The sequence below is a fragment of the Mustela nivalis genome (assembly GCF_964662115.1).
Source record: "Mustela nivalis genome assembly, chromosome: 1".
In the NCBI taxonomy this organism is placed as follows: domain Eukaryota; kingdom Metazoa; phylum Chordata; class Mammalia; order Carnivora; family Mustelidae; genus Mustela; species Mustela nivalis.
The window spans coordinates 79,693,025-79,713,321 of record NC_139020.1 but is presented as its reverse complement, the minus strand read 5'-3'; the positions used below and the strand labels follow the sequence as shown (position 1 = coordinate 79,713,321).

Genomic DNA, 20,297 nt, shown 5'->3' with positions numbered 1-20,297 from the left:
AACCCAGCTCTGAGTTCTAACATTATTGACATAAATTTGTAGACTTTCAGATGTAAATTCCTTACCAAAACTTTTGATGTGCCTACTCTTTCTTTGATCTCTCGAATGCACTCGAGTTCTCTGTTCTGCACAGTGAAGGTCCCACTGCACCCCGCTATATCATACAGGAAATTCTTCAGGATTACTTTCCCATTTTCTGTAAGGCCAACTTCAGGGTGGAACTGTGCTCCATATAATTTTTTAGATTCATTTGCTATACCTTTATAGAGAAAATAATCACAAATTAAAAATGTTTTCATGTGGAAGACTCAGCTAAGTACCCATATTAATTCCTCACAATTTCTTCCTCTATAAATGTAAAAACTGATACAACTTAGTGCATTTTTAGCTACAGGAGGAAAAAAATAAAATAAAACTACATGGCCACAATTTTTCTTTAAAGGTCTTTGGGTACCGATTAGTGAACTATACAGGACAGTGAACTAGGTTCTACAGAGATTACCTCATAGTCCTTTCACTTCTCCACCATGATTACTTTGTCTATTTAATATAATGATAACTCAATTTTGGCTCTCAGTCTCACAGGGCTTTCATATGCAATATGCAACTATCAATTGTATGTATTAGAAAATCCTCATATATTAGGCCTGTCAGAATATTCTACATATTCCTTTCTTAGATACTATTAACCACAAAAGTAACTTCATGGATTTGACAAATGTGTTTCTGAAAAATTATGGATTATTTACTAAGCAAAAATGATAGACTAGATGTTTTACCTATATATGCATTACCCCTGTTTATGGCTCTGAGATGTCAAGAAACTTATAACTGGTTAAGTAGTTAAACCAGGCCGGGCAAGCTCCCAAATTCATACTCATTCTACTATACAAAGGAATTTCATATTTTCTTTTTTCTTTTTTAAAGATTTTATTTATTTACCCGACAGAGAGAGATCACAAGTAGGCAGAGAGGCAGAGGGGGAAGCAGACTCCCCACTAAGTAGAGAGCCCGATGCAGGGCTCGATCCCAGGACCCTAGGACCATGACCTGAGCCGAAGGCAGAGGCTTTAACCCACTGAGCCACCTATACGCCCTCACATTTTCTTTACTTGGGTTCTAGGATACCTTTCGTGGTTCATTTATTTCACTGTCTGCTCCTTCTTAATCTTTGTTGTTTCCTTCTCATCTTACTCATCTCATGAAAGTTGCCCAGTGCTCACTCAGCCCTTAAATCTCTTCTCTATACATTGAGTATCTGCAACTCTCATAACTTTACATTCTACCCATATGATGGTACACCCCCAAATTTATACCTCCAGCCCAATTTTCTACTCTACAGTCTAGACTCCTATATACAACTGCTTACGCATGCCTTTTTTTCATTGTGTAATAAGGCATCTTGAATTTAATCTACAAACTTTCATGACTGCATTCTTTCCCTTCAGGTAAACACAAATTTAAACTTTCTGGATGGTTGTACAAAAAACCTGGGAGCTAAAACTCAATTATACCCTTCTGTCCCCACTCCAAATGCAATCCAAAAGCAATTTCTTTGTCTCTCCTTTCAAAAGATAGAGAATCCAATCTCATTTAAGACTAAAATCCAGGCACCTGGGTGGCTCAGTTGGTTAAGCAACTGCCTTCAGCTCAAGTCATGATCCTGGAGTCCCAGGATCAATTCCCTCACTGGGCTCCCCACTTAGAGGGGAGTCAGAATATTTCTCCCTTTGACCCTCCCTGCTCTCATGCGCTCTCTTTCTCTCTCCCTCAAATAAATAAATAAAATCTTAAAAAAAAAAAAAGGGAAGATTAAAATCCTATCCAACATCTTTTCCAACCACAATGGTAAAAAACTAGAAATTACAAGAACAAAACTAGAAAATTCACAAACTCACAGAGATTAAAAAACACGCTCCTGACAAAGGAATGGGTGAAAGGATAAATCAAAAGAGGGAAAAAAAGGCAAATAAAAATGGAAACATAACACCCAAAACCCATGGGATGCAGCAAAAACAATTCTAGGAAGGAAGTTTATGGCAATTAATAACTACACCAAGAACAAAACATCTCAAATAAACCTTGACTTCACCAAAAGAAGTGTTACAACAAATAAACAATTTCAGTAAGGTTGTGGAATAGAAAATCAACATACCAAAGTCAATTGTGTTTCTCTAAGTTAAACTACCAGAGAAATTAAGAAAACCTTCCCATTTTCAATAGCACCAAAACAATAGAATATTTAGGAACAAACTTAACCAAGTAGGTGAAAGATACTCAAAACTCTAAGACAGTGATGAAAGAAACTGAACGTACAAATAAATGAAGTAATATTCTATGTTCATAGATTAGAAGAAACTGCTAAAATGTCCATTCTACCCAAAGCTATATACAGATTCAATTCAATCTCTATCAAAATTCCAATGCCTTTTTCATAGAAATAGAAAATAAGGAATCCTAAAACTTGTATCAAACCACAAAAGACCTCAAAGAGCCAAAGCGATCTTGAGAAAAAAAAGCAAGAGGCATCACATGTCCTGATTTCAAACATTACAAAATAGTAATCAAAACAGTACAATATCGGCATAAATACAGACACAGAAACCAAAGAAACAGAATCAAGAGCCCAGAAATAAACCCTTGTATGTATGAGCAATTTACAACCAAGAAGCCAAGTATACATAATGAAGAAAGGGTAATTCTTCAACAATGGTGCAAACCAGACAGCCACATACAAAAGAATGAAACTGGACCCCTACCTTATACCATATACAAAAATCAACTTAAAATGATTAAAGACTTAAACACAAAACCTGAACTCACAAAACTCCTAGAAGAAATCACAGGGGAAAAGCTCCTTGACTTAGCATGTCTTAGCAATGATTTTTGGATTTGACACCAAAAGCAAAGGCAACAGAAGCAAAAATAAGTGGGACTGTATCGAACTAAAAAGCTTCTGTATAGGAAAGGAAACCATCAACAAAATGAAAAGGCAACCTATGGGATGGAAAAAAAATTTTTGCAAGCCACTAAAAGGTCAATATACAAAATAAATAAGGAACTCATAAAAATTTAAAAAAAAAAAAAAAAAAACCACCACCACCCATGGCCCAATTTAAAAATGGGCAAAAGACTTGAATAGATCTACAAAAACTTGGAAGACCTACAAATGGCCAACACTAGGTAAAAATGCTCAATACCACTAGGCATCAGGAAATGTAAATTAAATCTACAATGATGTCCTCTCCCACCTGTTACGATGTCTATTTAAAAAAAAAAAAAAAAAGATGATCGATGCTGGCAAAGAGGCAGAGAAATGAACTCCTTGTAAACTGCTGGTGGGATATATATAAACTGATATAGTCACAAAGAAAAGAGTATGGAGGTCCCACAAAAAATTAAAACTAGAATTACCATGTGATCCAGCAATTCTACTTCTATGTATACACCCAAAGGATATGAACCCGTTATCTCAAATAGATGTCTGTATGTTCACTGCAGCATTACTCACAACAGACATGACATGGAAACAAGCTAAGTGTATATCAATGGATGAATGGATAAAGAAAATTTGTATCTATAAACACACATATAACATACATACACAAAATGGAGTATTATTCAGCTTTTAAAAAGAAGGAAACCCTGTCCTTTGCAACAACACAGAAGAACCTGGAAAGTATTAGGCTAAGTGAAATTAGCCAAATTAGCCAAATATTGTATGGTATTGCTTATATGTGGAATCTTATATATAGGGAGAGTTGTAAAAGGGTACAAACTTTCAGTTATAAGATGAGTAAGAATGAAGTCTGAGGACCTAATTAATAATATGGTGACTATAATTGATAACACTGTATCAGGTAATCTAAATTTGCTAAGAAAACAGAACTTAAATGTTATCACACACAAAAAAGGCAAATATGTGAGGAGATGGATGTGTCAATTAATTCCATGAGGGAATCCTTTCCTTATGTGTACCTGTATCAAATCACCACACTGTATACTTAATACCTTACAATGTTGTCAATTAACCTTAATAAAGCTAAAAAACTTTTAAAAGGTTGAAAGAGGGGGGAAAAATAAAACTAGCAACCTAGGATTCTGTACCCTGAGAAATTATCCTTCAAAAGTGAAGAAAAATAAAGACTTTCTCAGACAAGCAAATATTGAAGCTGTTTGCAGTCAGCACACTGGACTTTCAAGAAATGACCATAAAGAACATCACTCAAAGTTCCTGGCTCACAGATCCCAAAACCTTTGAATTTCTAAGAGATGAGAGCGTAACAGTATCTTTCATATTAGTAAGGTGACTTTTGGAAAGCACCTAGGAATAGGGGCTGGTTGCCAGGGGAGATAACCATGTGATTAGAGGCTTGGAACTTTCAGTCTCAACCTCCTGGCCTCCATGAAGGGGAGAGGGGCTGGAGGATGAATCAATTACCAGGAAGCAATGATTTTATCAATCGTGCCTATGTAATAAAGCCTTCATAAAAACACAAAAGGATGATGTTTGGAGAGCTTCCAGGTTAGTGAACACGTGGAGTTTGGGGAGAATGGTGCACCTGGAGAGGGGATGGAAGCTCCACATCTTTCTCCATTCTCTTCCATCTGGCTGTTCCTGAGTTGTATCCTTCTATGATAAACCAGGGATCTAGTGATAAATGTTTCTCTGAGTTCTGTGAGCCACTCTAGAAAGTTAATTGAACCGAGAAAGAGGTCATGCAAACCTCTGATTTACAGCCAGTCAGTAAGAATATAAGTAACTTGGACCTCTGACTGGTGTCTGAAATCCAAGTACGGGGTCACTAGAACTTCCAATCAACAGCTGCTCAGTCAGAAGCACAGGTGATAGCCTGGGCTCTCAACTAGTGTCTGTAAAGTGTGTGGGTAGGGAAGGGGGGATGATCTTGTGGAATGTAGCCCTCAACCCGTGTAATCTAATGCTACCTTTGGGTACAGAATGTCAAAACTGAGATGAGCTGAAGTGACTGCTCAAATACCATACTGGTGTGTAAGAACTGCTTGTTGGTGAGGAAACCCACCCCAACCCTCCCCACACTCTGAAAATTGCTCTCAGAACACCAAAAGACCAACAAAAAACAGTACTTAGAGGGAAATTTTCAGCTCTAAATACATATATTAGGAAAAAAGAGATTCAAACACAATAGCCTAAACTTCCACCTTAAGAAATGAGAGAAGAGGAGCAAATTAAATCTAAGGTAACCAAAAGAAATAATAAAAATTAAACAGAAATCAATGAAACTGAAAACAGGCAATCAACAGCAACCACAACCACCAGCAGCACAAGCTGGTTCTTTGAAAAGATCAATAAAATGGACAAGCCTCTAGCAAGCTTAACTAAGAAAGAGGGAGAGGACACAAATTGCGAATGTCAGAAATGAAAGAGGAAACATCACTACAGGTCCCATGAACATTAAAATAATAAAGGAATACTATGAATAACTCCATGTCCACAAATTTTATAACACAGATGAAATGGACCAATTCTTTGAAAAGACACAAATTACCAAAACTCACATAAGAAATAGATAATTTCAATAAGCCTCTATCAATTTTAAAAGTTACGTGATCTGATTCAATAGATGCAGAAAGGCATCTGAAAAAAATTCCAACACCCATTCACGATAAAAACTCCCTGTAAACTAGGACTATAGGGGAACTTCCTTAACGGGATAAAGAGTATCTTCTAAAATCCTACAGCTAAAATCATACCAAACAGAAACTGAAAATTTTCCCACTAAAATCAGGAACAAGGCAAGGATGTTCCCTCTCCCCACTGCTTTTCAACACCAAATTAAAGTCCTAACTGACGCAATAAGAAAAGGAAATAAAAGGTATGCAGGCTGAGAAAGAAGAAATAAAGCTGTCTTTGTTCACAGATGACATAATCATCTGTATAGAAAATCTGAAGGGAAGAAAAAAATCAACAGAAAAACTCCAGCAACTAGTATGTGATTACAGTAGGGTTGTAGGATGTAAGGTTAATACATAAAAGTTCACAACTTTCCTACATACCAGCAAAGAACAAGTGGGATTTGAAATTAAAAACAATTTCAAATAAATGAAATATTAAGGCATAAATCTGACAAAATATGTACAAGATCTATATGAGAAAACAATCACTCTTGACCACTTCCACCTCTACCACACTATTCCTTACACTACTGTCTCCTCTCCTGATTGCTGCAGGAGATTCCTAGCTGATCTCCCTACTTCTACATTTGACCCTTTCTCTTTTCTCCTCACTATGGCTAAGGTAATCCTTAAATCAGATGATGAGTAAAGCCAACAATTTTATAGTGGCCTCAAATGGCCTGTGTCCCGGCCCCCGTGATAAGCTCTCTAACCTCATCTTATACTACGCTCCTCCAACCGTGTAGAATTCCCTGCTGTTCCTCAAACACGGTCCCATCCCAGGAGCTTTGTACTGCTATTTCTTCTTCCCCCAAATACCTAGAAGGGTCAGCACTTACTTCCTTCATGTTCAGTATCATTATATAGGAATACCTTCCCTGAATATCCTATATAAAACAGTAACAACCTTTATCATACATACTCTGTCTGCAACACTCTTCTCTTCCTGTATTTCTTTTCAATGCACTTAAATGCTATCTGACACATGACATATTCTGTATTTGTGTATTAGCTGTCCCATCACTCCCCCAACTAGAATGCTGAACAGAGATTTCTGTCCACTTTGTTCACTTCTTTACCCTTGGCACTTGAAAATGTTACTGGCACAAAGTAGACACACAAATACTGGCTGAATGAATACAAATATGTAAGCCCTCTACCACTGTTAATCTTAAATAAAAACATTTCGATTTACTGTTTAGGTGTGGTGTTTCAAACAAAAAGAACTTTATTGATAAATCCATTTTTTTTACTGACTCCCAGGATTATTGGTTATTATTTACATAACAACTATTCAAATAAGCAAGTCAAAAAATCACAAACTGCCAGAAAATCAATTCTTCTTCCTCAAAAAAGAAGAGAATAAAAATGGCTTTAAAGTACAGATTGGCAGGGCGCCTGGGTGGCTCAGAGGATTAAAGCCTCTGCCTTCGGCTCAAGTCATAATCCCAGCATTCTGGGATCAAGCCCTGCATCGGGCTCTGTCCTTGGTGGGGAGCCTGCTTCCTCTTCTCTCTCTCTGCCTGCCTCTCTGCCTACTTGTGATTTCTGTCGAATAAATAAATAAAATCTTTTAAAAAAATAAAAATAAAAAAAATTAAGTACAGATTGGCAAAATTTCTACAAAGGACTAAATCGTACAAATTTTAGGCTCTGTGGGACACATGCATACAGTTCCTGTCTTTTATCATAACCCTTTAATAACCTAACAGTCTATAAGCTAGATTTGAACCACCGCTCACAGTTTGCCAACCCTGCATCAGAGAAACATCCTGAGTGCTTAGTCTGGTGTTTCACAGATGTCTAAGATATATGCCTATGTATACCTAAGAAAGGCATTTAAAAACCCAATTATGAATAAAGCACACTAGAAAAATAGACAATTCTCAAGTTTTTCCTGGGCCATAAAAGTGGTGTTTTACATCCGGAGAACTTTTATTAGAATGAACATTTTTTAAAGTATTTCGGAGCAAACCAGTGACTTCTAAATAATCTAATATTAAATTCTCTTCATAAATTAATATTTGATCCTATGACATGAACAATAACTTTTAGAAGTAAAAAAGTAGGAAACAATACCTCAAAGAGAAACATTCTTAGACTCTTCAGGTAAGTTTTTTAAAATGAAATCTGCAAAAGTGTTAAAATTTTCACCTGCCACAATGTTTCCAGAACGTGCCACAACCTTGAATCCATCAGCCACTTTGTCTACACTATCTCCATGGGTAAGCAAAACAATTTCTTCCTTCTGAAGACCCCTAAACATACAAAAAATAAAACACAACACAGAAATATCTTAAAAACATGGTCAATGGGATCTTAAGCTTTATTTTTTCCAACTTTATTGAAATATAATTGATATGTACCACATGTAAGTTAAAGATGTACAATACGATAATTTGCTATAGATAATGAAATTATTACCACAATAAAGTTAGTTAACACATACCTTACACATCACATAGTTACTATTTTTTTATGTTTATAGAAAGAACATTTAAGACCTACTCTCAGCAACTTTTAAGTATACAAGAGAGTGCTGTTAACTGTAGTCACCATGCCTGATTATTAGATCCCCAGAATTTATTCATCTTATAACTAAAATTTGTTCTTTTCCCTTAAAATACTAACTCACCATATGTGTAAATCAAAAAAATAGAAAAAATGTAGGAGTGCAACACTGCTAGAATTTAAATTTATTCTATGAATTATAAATAAAGCCAATAGGAGTACTAAATCTCAAAAAAGGCAATCTGTAAAAATTGAAAACTGAAAAAATATATATTTAAAAGTTGGTGGTATAACCACATGCATAAAAAATTATTTCAAGAAGCTACAAAATAATAATTTCAACATTTTATCTCTACTAGGATTTATCTTAAGAACAGAAGGCATTTCAGAGATCTAAACATTTGGTAGTTTTATATCAGAAAGTGAGAGTACCAACACACTGATATTGTTATTTTACACCTATATATAGGATAAATATATGCATGTTATAGGTTAAAACAAATATTAAATAATTAGGAATTGAGATTTTTTTCAGCCTTAGAGTAAGGAGATACAAAAATCAAAGTTATAAGATAAAAACCCATAAACTTTCATTTTAAATGGAATTAAGAGTATACACGGATTTTGTTTTCTCTGTGAGAATATATAACTTTACTCACTGAAAAGGCCTAGAAACAAAGACAACCCAGTAGCAATGTGGACCTCTACTTCTCATGCCAAACGAGTTAAAGGCATGGTTTAAAGATGATAAAAGTAACATTTATCAAATGCAACAGGTGGACTTTCTCTCGATCCTGATTCAAACAAATCAACTATAAAAAGATATTTCTTACATTATGAGAAAATCTGACAGAGGACTGAATATTAAATATTGATAAGTAAAAAAAAAAAGTTAAAAATAAAGCAAGAAAATAAACTACATTAAAGCCAAATGGATGTTTCATGTTTACTAGTGTTGTCATCGTTGTTGCTTAGGATTAATGCAGGTTGTGAATAAGTTCCAGAATTTTACAACTAGGAAGACAGACAGAAAAATTTTAAATTTTAACCAGATCTTTAGATATAAAGCTTCTACAGTATCATACCAGCATGATTCCTAAAATGGTTCTCAAGACTAGTCACTTTAGATACAGAAGAATGTAAGCAGAACCTTTCCATTATGAAATGGAAGAAGCACTGGATTTCAAGTTCATTTTGGTAATGAGTAGCTTCAGTTCATAAGATTATTTTGAGCCACTATGGCTTTTTTATTCATCTTTATTAATCTTGAAAAACAAGAATCTTTGAACAGATATACTTATTTTTGCTCTACCTCAAAATTAAAGAGAAGCCAGTCACAGCCAGTTTTGTGTATAAACTGGGATATCTCCATTTCAGATATTAAGTTTATAACTTGGCTTTTAAAATTTCTTATCTGTCCAACTTGGAGGAAACTATTCATTAAGAATTAATTTAGGCACAAGTATGTTAATAAACAAAACAAAACCTGTAACTAAAAATAATTAGCCCAATTAAAAGAAATGATAACAATAAGTGACTGTATAATAGATAGACTTTAGGAATCACTATGTTGTACACTTGAAACTAATGCTAACATTGTGTCAACTATACTTCAATTATAAATAGATAAAAGTAAATTTCTTGGATTAACACACACAAAGAAAGGGGTAACTGGCTCACTAACTGACATCACCTGCATTTAATGCAGTTAGAGGAAAATGTAACTTTAAAGTAAAAAAGAAATTTAAGGGGTGCCTGGATGGGTCTGCCAGTAGAACATGCAACTCTTGATCTCAGGGTTCTAAGCCTGAGCCCACCTTAGGTACAAGATTACTTGAAATCTTTTAAAAAACAAAAATTATGGGACGCCTGGGTGGCTCAGTGGGTTAAAGCCTCTGCCTCCAGTTCGGGTCATGATTCTGAGGTCCTGGGATGGAGCCCGACATCAGGCTCTCTGCTCGGCGGGGAGCCTGCTTCCCCCACTCTCTCTGCCTGCCTGTCTGCCTACTTATGATCTCTGCCTGTCAAATGGATAAATAAAATCTTTTTAAAAACATATTAAAAATGAAATTTAAGTGGCACCTCGGTGGCTCAGTGGGTTAAAGCCTCTCTAATTCTTAAGAATAACAATCCCAAGTTTAAGTCAGTCACTCTACTAACTGTTCTTATACATCTAAAAATATTTATAATACCTGAACAATGAGCATGTGTTGTCCACACTAATACTGAAGACACCATCTTCTCTAACACTTTTTTTGTGCACAGTACCTCCAAATACCTTGTTCATCATCTGTTCAAAGAGAAAATAAATTGACATTAATATGAACCAAAAAGAATTACCCAGTCATTTTATTATGCTAATTTAATAACTTATATTCCTGTTTGCAGGATATCTGCTATGTTCATGCCCCCAAAATAAAGAGTTAGGTAAATGTAGATAGCTTGGTATTATTAAATGTAATTATACAGTTATTAAGAGGAATAGTTTTAAAACAAAACTAGATCAGAAATCTGACCTGAGGTTAATTTCTATTAAACACTGGCAGATTTTTCCATTTAGTGTACTTTAATTCATCTGTGAAAAACAGGTATTTAATATGTACACCTGGGTTTAATTTAAAAACCTTTTAAAAGGTACTCTGAGCTTAGAAAAAGCTAGAGCAGGTGGAAGAGCTGTGGTATTAAAACTAGGCAGGTACACATTTCTCCAAGTAATCCAACCTTTGGCCACAAAAGAACAGCCTGAAAGCCTGCAGAGGCTATGCTATGCAGAGAGCATTGGCAGGAAAATCTGATCTTTCAATTAAACTCATGTGTACAAATTTCATATACCTACGAACACTTACATCAAATTATCTCTTCATTCTGCCCCTCCTTGTGCCAATCAACCTTCTTATTTATCATTCCCATGTGCCTGACACGCCCCATCCAACAACCAATAAACACACACAAAATTTCTACAGTCATTAATTCTGCCTTGATATAATCGCCACGACTCATCTTGGTATATCTGTTCCACAACATAAGATACCTGCCATAACCGTGCAGGATACAGGATGACCAAGCTTCCAACAAAAAGGCAGGCACAGGGCTAAATAAGTGTTCATTTTTATAATGCACAGTGGAATATCCTTCAAAATCATCAGCAAATGCTGCCCTCTACGTTCTCCTCTTAAGACATTGGTAATAAAGCTTACTGCAATAAAGGGTGGGTTAAGTTCAGCAGGGAAAAAAACCTGTTAACCCATTTAGCCCAGTAATTCCCAAACAAAAAACCCAAACTCAGGTTATCAAATACTTTCTGAAGCACATTTTAGGAACACTGCTACGGGCTAACCAGTCCCCCTGCCTCTAGTCACTTCTCTTCTTGCCCCTTATTCTGTACTCCAGCCATTCAAGCTAGTGTAATTGCCAAAACAGACCATGTTCTCTCCACCTTGTCTTCAGGTCTCTTCACAGTTCCAGAGGCCTAACAAAGAATGTGGCCCAAAGTAGTTACTAAAAGTTGCTAAATGAAAAATTAAGTGCTTTCTTCTATATACTCAGTGAACGCTATGTACCTCAACCTCCCTTAATTTGCTGTTCTTAATTAGAAGACAGCTGAATGATCAAGATAAGTAAAACTGTTTGAACTCAATACAATTTAAAACTCCACAAAATCTAAACTAAATGCTTTTACAAAGCCAAGGGCTTGCAATAAAATTTAAAGCTATCTCACCTGTTCAGAACCGTAAGAGACTCTTAGTCTCAGGAAACAAACTGAGGTTGCTGGAGGAGAAGGGGATGGGAGGGATAGGATGGCTGGGTGATGGACAGTGGGGAGGGTATGTGCTACGGTGAGTGCTGTGAAGTGTAGAAGACTAATGAATCACAGACCTATACCCTTGAAACAAATAATACATGTTAATTTAAAATAAATAAGTAAATAAATAAATATATAAATAACAACCAAAAAAAAAAAGAAGAAGAAGAAGGCTTTCCTGTGTGTTTCCTGTTCTTAACTATGCTACTTGTGGTTGAAATGCAAAGAGCTGAACAACCAGCTAAGCTTGTGTTTGTGGGAGGAAGGGATAACTTTATGTATAATGAAACAATGTGTCTTCTTAAATTTTTGTTGTAATATTCTACTTTAACCTAAGGAAAGGTTCTCAGTATGGATTCCTCATAAACCCAATGTCCTAAATGCCTCAAAAGAAACGCATGTAGTATTCCAGATTCACCATCTCAATCAGATCAGCTCCTCTGTCTTGTCAGTTTTACAATAAGGTTTAGATTTCGGAAGGAAGAATGGAAAGAAATTCCCTTTTAAATAAAAGTAAATTGACAAAAATCTCGTAAGATAGTGTGAAAAGAAACCAAACACTTATGATAAAGATGTTTTGTAGAAAGCAAAAAACAAAAACAAATTACAACAATGAAGAGACAAGTCACAATCCAAAAGGTTATCTGCTATATATAATTGGCTAACGACTGGCATCTAGCATATACAAACACAATAAGACAGTGTAACAGAAAAATGAGCAAAACTCTTAAACATGCCTTTATAGTAAAGCAGTATTACTGGCAAATAAACATACAAATTTTACAATAAGAAGGAAAACGAACATTAAGAGTACAATGTGATCCCATTTAACACCTCTTCAGAGAGGCAAACACAAAAGGAAATCTGACAATGTTAAGATTTGACAGGGATACAAAGCACAAGGAATTTTTATAGACAATTGTGGCAATGTAAATTAGAGGAAATATAACCTAGTGAAGCCAAGATTCAGCATTTTAACTCAAGGTTACCCTGGAGAAAAGTTTGAGTATGTATAACACCAGAAGACAAATACAAAAATATTCATGGCAATATTGTCTGTGATAGCAAAAAATGAAAAAGATCAGCAATACTAACAGTGAAATATATAATTAATCTGTGCTATTTAAACAATAAATTCAATAGTGTAAATGAGTAACTTAAAATTAAATGTATTAACATGAATAAATCTTAAAACCAAAGCTCATGGGGCGCCTAAGTGGCTCAGTTGGTTAAGCAATTACCTTTAGCTCAGGTCATGATCTTGGGGCCCTGATATCGAGACCCAAATCAGTATCCCTGCTTAGCAGGGTGCCTGCTTCTCCCTCTTCCACTCTCCCTGCTTTTTCTCTCTCTTTGTGTCAAATAAATAAATAAAATCTTAAAAAAAAAAAAACAAAACCCAAAGCTTGTAATAATACATGCAGGATTTTATTTATAAAAAGGTCAATGGGCAAAACTAAATATATTACTTAGAGATATAAACTTATGTATAAAGCTGTAAAGGGAAAAAAAAGGAATGAATAACAAAATTCAGGGAAAGTACTGCCTCTGGTAAGAAAAGAGAAGAACAACATGAATGGAGAAAAATATAAAGAGTTTCAAAAGTTCTACTAATACTCTATTTCTTACTCTGCGTGAGGGGATATAGAGATAAAAGGAGCAATGGGCAAGACAGACTTTTTTCTTCTAAAGAAAAGAATTACCAGAAAGCTATTAAAAAGGCTCTCACAAGAGAGTCCAGTGAATGGGAAAGATGATACATAAGAAACTGAAATATATTAAAATTTCAGGATGCTACTGGAAGTAAAAGCAAACACTAGAATGAAACCTTTGGTGCTAAACTTACCCAACTAACAGTCACTAAGAAATGGCCTTTAAAAACAGCATATTAGCTAGAGGGTGTCCTCTACACCAGTATTTCATGGAAAGACAATTATTATCTAAAGGACCAAGATCGGCCTATTTTATTGTCCTAATATATGTAAATTCAGAGGTCAGAAGGCAAACGGTTTTACTTTTACATATTTAACATGAGTAGGCCGACCTGGGGCTACCATAAGATCTCTACTGAATGACAGAAGAGGGAGGCCTTAAAATTACATAGGGGACTGGAAAAAGGGAGAAACAGTCAGTCACTAGCACTTAAATTAAGCATCATTTTCCAGACATATTTCACCGTAAGGGGTCATAAGAAAAGATATGTGAGACTCTTCCTTACAGAATGTTGTAATACCTTTCAGTACACTAAACATCATTTAACTTAAGTTGTACTACATGATTAATACTGACTACTCTGGCATGGGAGATCAATAAATTATCTAAAAACATTACCTCCTAGGGTGAAGGTATATTTAAGGAAAAAAAAAAAGCCAACCAGTTTTCAATGTTCAACTCAATCAAGATGTAGGCTCTTCCAAGAAAATGTATTCATTAGAATACTATATAAGAATATCCAAAAGTAAGTTATTATCCAAGTCAAATTCATAATCCCACCACTTCACTTTTCAGAGAACTTTACTAGGAGAAAAAGAGTCTTTTACTAGAAAACGCTTGCTGCCTAGAGAAGAAAATATCCATTGTTGTAGATTTTGTACTTCATACATCACATATGATCACTATTTCCTCTAAATCAAAGTGGAAAACTATAATGAACAATTAGCAAGAAATGAAATCTGGTAAAGCTATTTTATAGAGGAGTGATTCCTAATATTCTGCTTTTGTATCATGTATAAGAACAATAAAAATATTCATTCCTAAGCAAACACTGATCTTTATTTTTTTTCTTCGCTGAATACTCCAGAGCCAGGTAAAAGAAAATATACCAGTCTGCTCACTTTCTACCTTTTAAACAGCCTCCTTCTGTACAATATTCATATTAAAGCTCAGCAATTTCAACCTTATTGTTAAAAAAAAAAAAAAAGGACTCTGTTTTGCTTGCTTACTAAAATTTCAGATTATCTTCAATCCGAGGACTTGAAACAACTTAGTCAATGGGGAAAAGAACACATCATCTTAAGTCACATATATTTGAAATCAAAAGTTAATAAACAATTCTCTATAATCAATTAGGGAGGACCAGAGTATCATGATGAAATTAAAAAGGTGGTATTTTAATTAACACCAATTCCATTTGGTCAGTTAGGATCTTATAATTAGATATCCAACTTGTATTCTGACCTTGTCTTCCCTTCTGATTTAGTACAGGCTAAAGCAAAAAGGTAGGCAAAAGGAAAGAGATCAAGATCATTCACAAACAAATGAATCCAGTCACTACATTTATTTGGCTATTCTTATCACAGCAGAGAATTCTGAGTTTAAAAAAAAAAAACAACTACCTTGCTCTGACACTAGAAAAGGCAAAATACTATAACATGTCAATCAATAATTATATTATTCAAGGAATACTATCCCAGCTAGCTCAATTTTCAGATGAGATGGTTAAGTAAGATGTATTATAAGCAAAATAATTTTCTAGTTGAGATAACTTTTAACAATCACTAGGGATAACTTTTCTTAAATGTACTTATTTCCATTCCCACCTCCTTAGGAAACAGATCTTACCGAACAAATCATTCTAAGCAAGAATTTAGCATATTACTGGCTCAGTATTATCTTTCTATATCTTACTCAGTAATCACATTCTACTTGTCAAATAAACCTACACTCCTCTAAAAAGTTAACAAAACAGCCAAAACAGATTTCTAAACACCTAACTTAGAGAATAGTTTTATACCTAGATCTCAGTCCCTATTTATTCTTGTTTTTGATACAATTCTAAGGTATCCATACTCATTAACAATACAGTGGAGACATCTGGCAGACAACATCTTACCCAACTAATCAAAACTAACATCACCTGTCATGGCACACACTGACATCACGTGCCTCCTAATGAGCTACTCTGAGAAGAGCACAACCTCACTTCTGAGCTACCCCTGCCAAAAATACATAACCTGAACCTAACAAAGAGGAAACATCAAATAAATCAAAACTGAAGGATAATCTATAAAGTAACTGGAATGTCTTTTTTTTTTAATGTCAAGATCATGAAAGAAGAAAATAAAATAGGAATAAAGGAGGAATAAAATAAAATAAAAATAAAGAAGTCTAATAAAGAGACATGACAACTAAATATAACACAGGATCCTAGACAGGACACAGTATCTACAAGGGACACTAAGGAGACAAACAGTGAAATGTAAATGCAGCCTGTGGATTAGATGCAAAACTAAATCAATGTTAACTTCCTGATTTTGATATCTGGACTGTGGTTACATGGGAGAGAGCCCTAGTTCTTGGGAAATACAACAAGTGACAGGACATCATGTGTGCAACTTATCTTCAAATAGTTAAAAATGTCAACAGCAAGGAGGGCACCTGGGTGGCTCAGTCGGTTAAGCATCCAACTCTTGATTTTGCCTCAGGTGATATCTCGGGGCTCGGGGTCATGGAATCAAGCCCCCCAACCCCCAACCTTGGGACTCTGCCCTCAGCACAAAGTCAGCTTGAGATTCTCTCACTATCCCCTCTGCCCCTCCCCTGGCTCATGCACACATGCAGGCGTGCAGTCTCTAAAGTAAATAAATCTAAAAATGTCAACAGTAAGGGAGTTGAGTAAAAATATAGAGGAGCTCTGTGCACTATTTCTGTAACATGTAAATTTGAATGTCTAAGTTTTTTTAAAGGACTGTGTTATGTTATATGCAAAATATAGTTAATTCTCTAAAAACAGATTTCCACCCAGGTCAGTTATGCCATACTGCTATAACAATTTGTAAACAACTGCAACATGCACAAATTAGCTCATCCATTATCCTAAGTACTCTAAAGACAGAAAATATTAATACAATAAGAATCACAAACAGAATAAATTAGGTCAACTCTTAAGGCAAATTCACAGATGTACCTGCATGCCATAGCAAATCCCAAGGACAGGCTTGCCAATAGTGAATATCGCTGGGTCAAACCAGGGAGCATCTTCTGCATACACAGAATTAGGTCCTCCAGAGATGATAATTGCACTGTGGATTTAAGGAAGAGAGTCAGTGAAGAATCCTCTAACTGCTCATTTTCATCCCAAAGTCCATGCTCTCTCTCCCTTGAAGCACTGAAGGAAACTCAGTACAGATGCAAAGATTCTGTTATGTTTTCAGTGTACTGTAGCAGATCTAGTCCCCTACACAACTCAATCACCTGTACTCTGCTTCACTGCAATGTGTGAAAGTCCATCAATTCAACATTCACTTGTTAGTAAGTACAAACTTCAAATACATAAACACTAATGGTTCTAGCTGTAAAGGTTTAGCATGAATTTGTTTTGTCCTCTGCATTAACGAAGGAAAACTGAGAATTCTAAACGGAGACAGAGAAAACATAGGTCTTCCGGGAAGCAAGGAGTAGAGCAGGTCACAGGAAGACCCTGGATGACACAGAAGATAAATAACCTAACTTTGTCGCTGAAAACCTATCCAGCACTCCCAACAGTTGTACCTGAGACCCAGGAAAAGGAGCTAATAAATGAATTTTGCCCATATGGCATTCTCTCAGAACCCAGATCAGTATTCTAACTTCACAAGATTATAATTTATAGAGCATTCTATGGGTTAACTTCGGAGTCGAACTGTTATTACGGAAAAGTCTCCAAACTGAGGCATATGCTCTTCACATGGCCACTGACAGATCTAATCTGGTCCTCAGCATACACTCAAAGGATTGAGAACATTTTAATATTACGAATTTTACATAAAAATCCAGATTTCGGGACACCTGGGTGGCTCAGTGGGTTGAAGCCTCTGCCTTCGGCTCAGGTCATGATCCCAGGGTCCTGGGATCAAGCCCCCATCAGGCTCTCTGCTTAGCAGGGAGCCTGCTTCCTCCTCTCTCTCTCTCTCTCTGCCTGCCTCTCTGCCTACTCTGTCTGCCAAATAAATAAATAAAATCTTAAAAAAATATATTTAAAAATCCAGATTTCTGGGTTTTCTTTAGGAAGAGGGGGGAAAAAATATAGGAGCACTTGACCTTCACTCATGGCTACAAACAACAGGAATCACAGAGAGAGACCTGAACCTTTGACTACTGCTCACCAGTCTGCCACACATGCCCTCTTATACAATAGAGGCGTACCTACGCTCATCACTTAATCTAAAGTATCCTCGAACTCATTTGAGATTTCAGTTTTGCAGGAATCCTGATTTATCTACATTCCTAAAGGACAATGCATTTTAATATCTAACCAAAATCTTACAAATTTAGGCAACTCACTTTATAATTAGCAGCTGCTTGCCATATAAAAACACACAATCTAGGGGCGCCTAGGTAGCCCAGTTGTTAAGTGGCTGCCTTCGGCTCAGGTCATGATCCCAGGGTGCTGGAATCAAGCCCAGCATCGGGCTCTCTGTTAGCGGAAAGCCTGCTTCTTCCTCTCCCACTCCCCCTGCTTGTGTTCTCTCTCTTACTGTCTTTCTCTGTCAAATAAATAAATAAAATCTTTTAAAAAGCACACACACATGCACAAACTATAGGTTTATAATACATCCAGAAGAATGATGTACTAGTCAAATTCATAAAAATTATTCATCAAGGGGCGCCTGGGTGGCTCAGTGGGTTAAGCCGCTGCCTTCGGCTCAGGTCACGATCTCAGGGTCCTGGGATCAAGTCCCGCATCAGGCTCTCTGCTCAGCGAGGAGTCTGCTTCCTCCTCTCTCTCTCTGCCTGCCTCTCTGCCTACTTGTGATCTCTCTCTCTGTCAAATAAATAAATAAATAATAATAAAAAAATAAGAAAAATAAATTATTCATCAAGATTGGACATTTTTTAAAAAATATAACAATTCAAGTGAGCTCAAAGGCCCTACTCTTTGAGCTTTGTATTGTTAACTTGAATTATGCTATTCATCATGTTTGTTGGTTGTCTTTAGTTTCTTTTGCAGGAGATAGACTAACTCAGATAATAAATGTAATATCTTTAAAGATAACAATCCTAAAAGGGTGTAGTTAGCCTTAAGGGTAGATATGCAACTTAGGTCTTTAAAAATGCATAACCTAAATTCCATAAAACATACCTAATAAACAAGACCTCTGAATTTCAGTATATTATACTTAGTTATATAAAAGATAACCACCATGGGACTGCCCAGCATCCCTCATTAATCTGCTAAACAACTCAGGACTGTAAGGTTCTTAAGACTATTAAAAAGAAAAGGGAATGGACTTAGTGAAGGATAAAACTCAAGCAGTACTTAAGCCAATTATGAAAATTCTTATCTCAATAATTCTCAAGAAGAGCTAATGACTCGTTCTGAGTCTTCTAGTTCTACCCTGCAATTATTTTGAAACTAACTTCAATTACAAAGCCAATAAAGTCACAAGGCATTCCAGGTAGGAATTTGAAGCAGGTCAAAATTCTAAAAACAAGTAGGTTAAGAGGTCTCTCCTCTCATAATACTAATATTCTAGGAAAAGGATGATCAACTAGGTATCTTAGCAGGCAGGAGTATAGTAAGCAAAACCACAGGGCTATAGCTCCTACACTCCTACACAGAAAGAACCCAAGCCGAACACAAAAAGACACAAGCAGGACCTAGGAATTGTTTATAATCAGGTGGTAGGAAAAGCAATTAGCATTCTATTACCATGTATTTGGCTACCTTATTCTTTTTTTTTTTTTTTTTTAAGATTTTATTTGTTTATTTGACAGAGAGAGATAGAGCACAAGCAGCAGAGGGAGAGGGAGAAGCAGGTTCCCTGCTGAGCAAGGAACCCGATTCAGGACTCAATCCCAGGCCCCTGGGATCATGACCTGAGCCAAAAGTAGAGGCTTAACCATCTGAGCAATGCAGGCACTTTTTGGCTACCTTATTCTTAAACATTTAGCATGGCGTAGTCTGCTGAAGATTTTTTTTTTTTTTTTAGTGAAAGGAATGAAGGAGCTTAGATATGACAAAGCCATTCAGAATTCTCAGTTTTTTGATTCCCTAAAACTGGTTCTCACTGGCAAACATGAGACAGCTTCCCTTAGAGAAGCTCAAGGGTCCCTTCTTACTCTAAAGAGTCTACAGTTTAAAAGAGATGACTGTTTTTAACTGTATCTTAAGACTACGACACAGTTAAATTTCTTTTCTGCTTTCCAATTCACTCTATTTTAGAACTCAGAACAAGAATCACAGAATAAACAGGTCTATGAGGTCTTTAAATGTTAACCATTCTCTAATGGAAAAAAATTATGTTTTTGAGAAAAATTAAATATGCTATATTTGGGAAGAAATAGAGCATTAATGTTTAAGAACCAATTAAAGTTACAACTGCAGTTGTTTGCTTTTGATAACACTCTA

The 20,297-nt window shown here is 35.8% G+C and overlaps 1 protein-coding gene across 2 annotated transcripts in view; it reads right to left on the bottom strand.

Moving 5' to 3' along the window:
- GMPS (guanine monophosphate synthase) overlaps window positions 1–20,297 on the bottom strand; it is a 78,296-nt gene that overhangs the window by 34,809 nt on the left and 23,190 nt on the right. For both annotated transcript variants that reach the window (XM_082685362.1, XM_082685363.1), the window contains exons 3-6: window positions 16,875–16,989; window positions 10,359–10,456; window positions 7,810–7,913; window positions 66–259 (exon numbers count right to left, since the gene is read on the bottom strand). In XM_082685362.1, coding sequence (XP_082541488.1) covers window positions 66–259; window positions 7,810–7,913; window positions 10,359–10,456; window positions 16,875–16,989 — 511 coding nt within the window. The remainder of the gene's footprint in view (window positions 1–65; window positions 260–7,809; window positions 7,914–10,358; window positions 10,457–16,874; window positions 16,990–20,297) is intronic.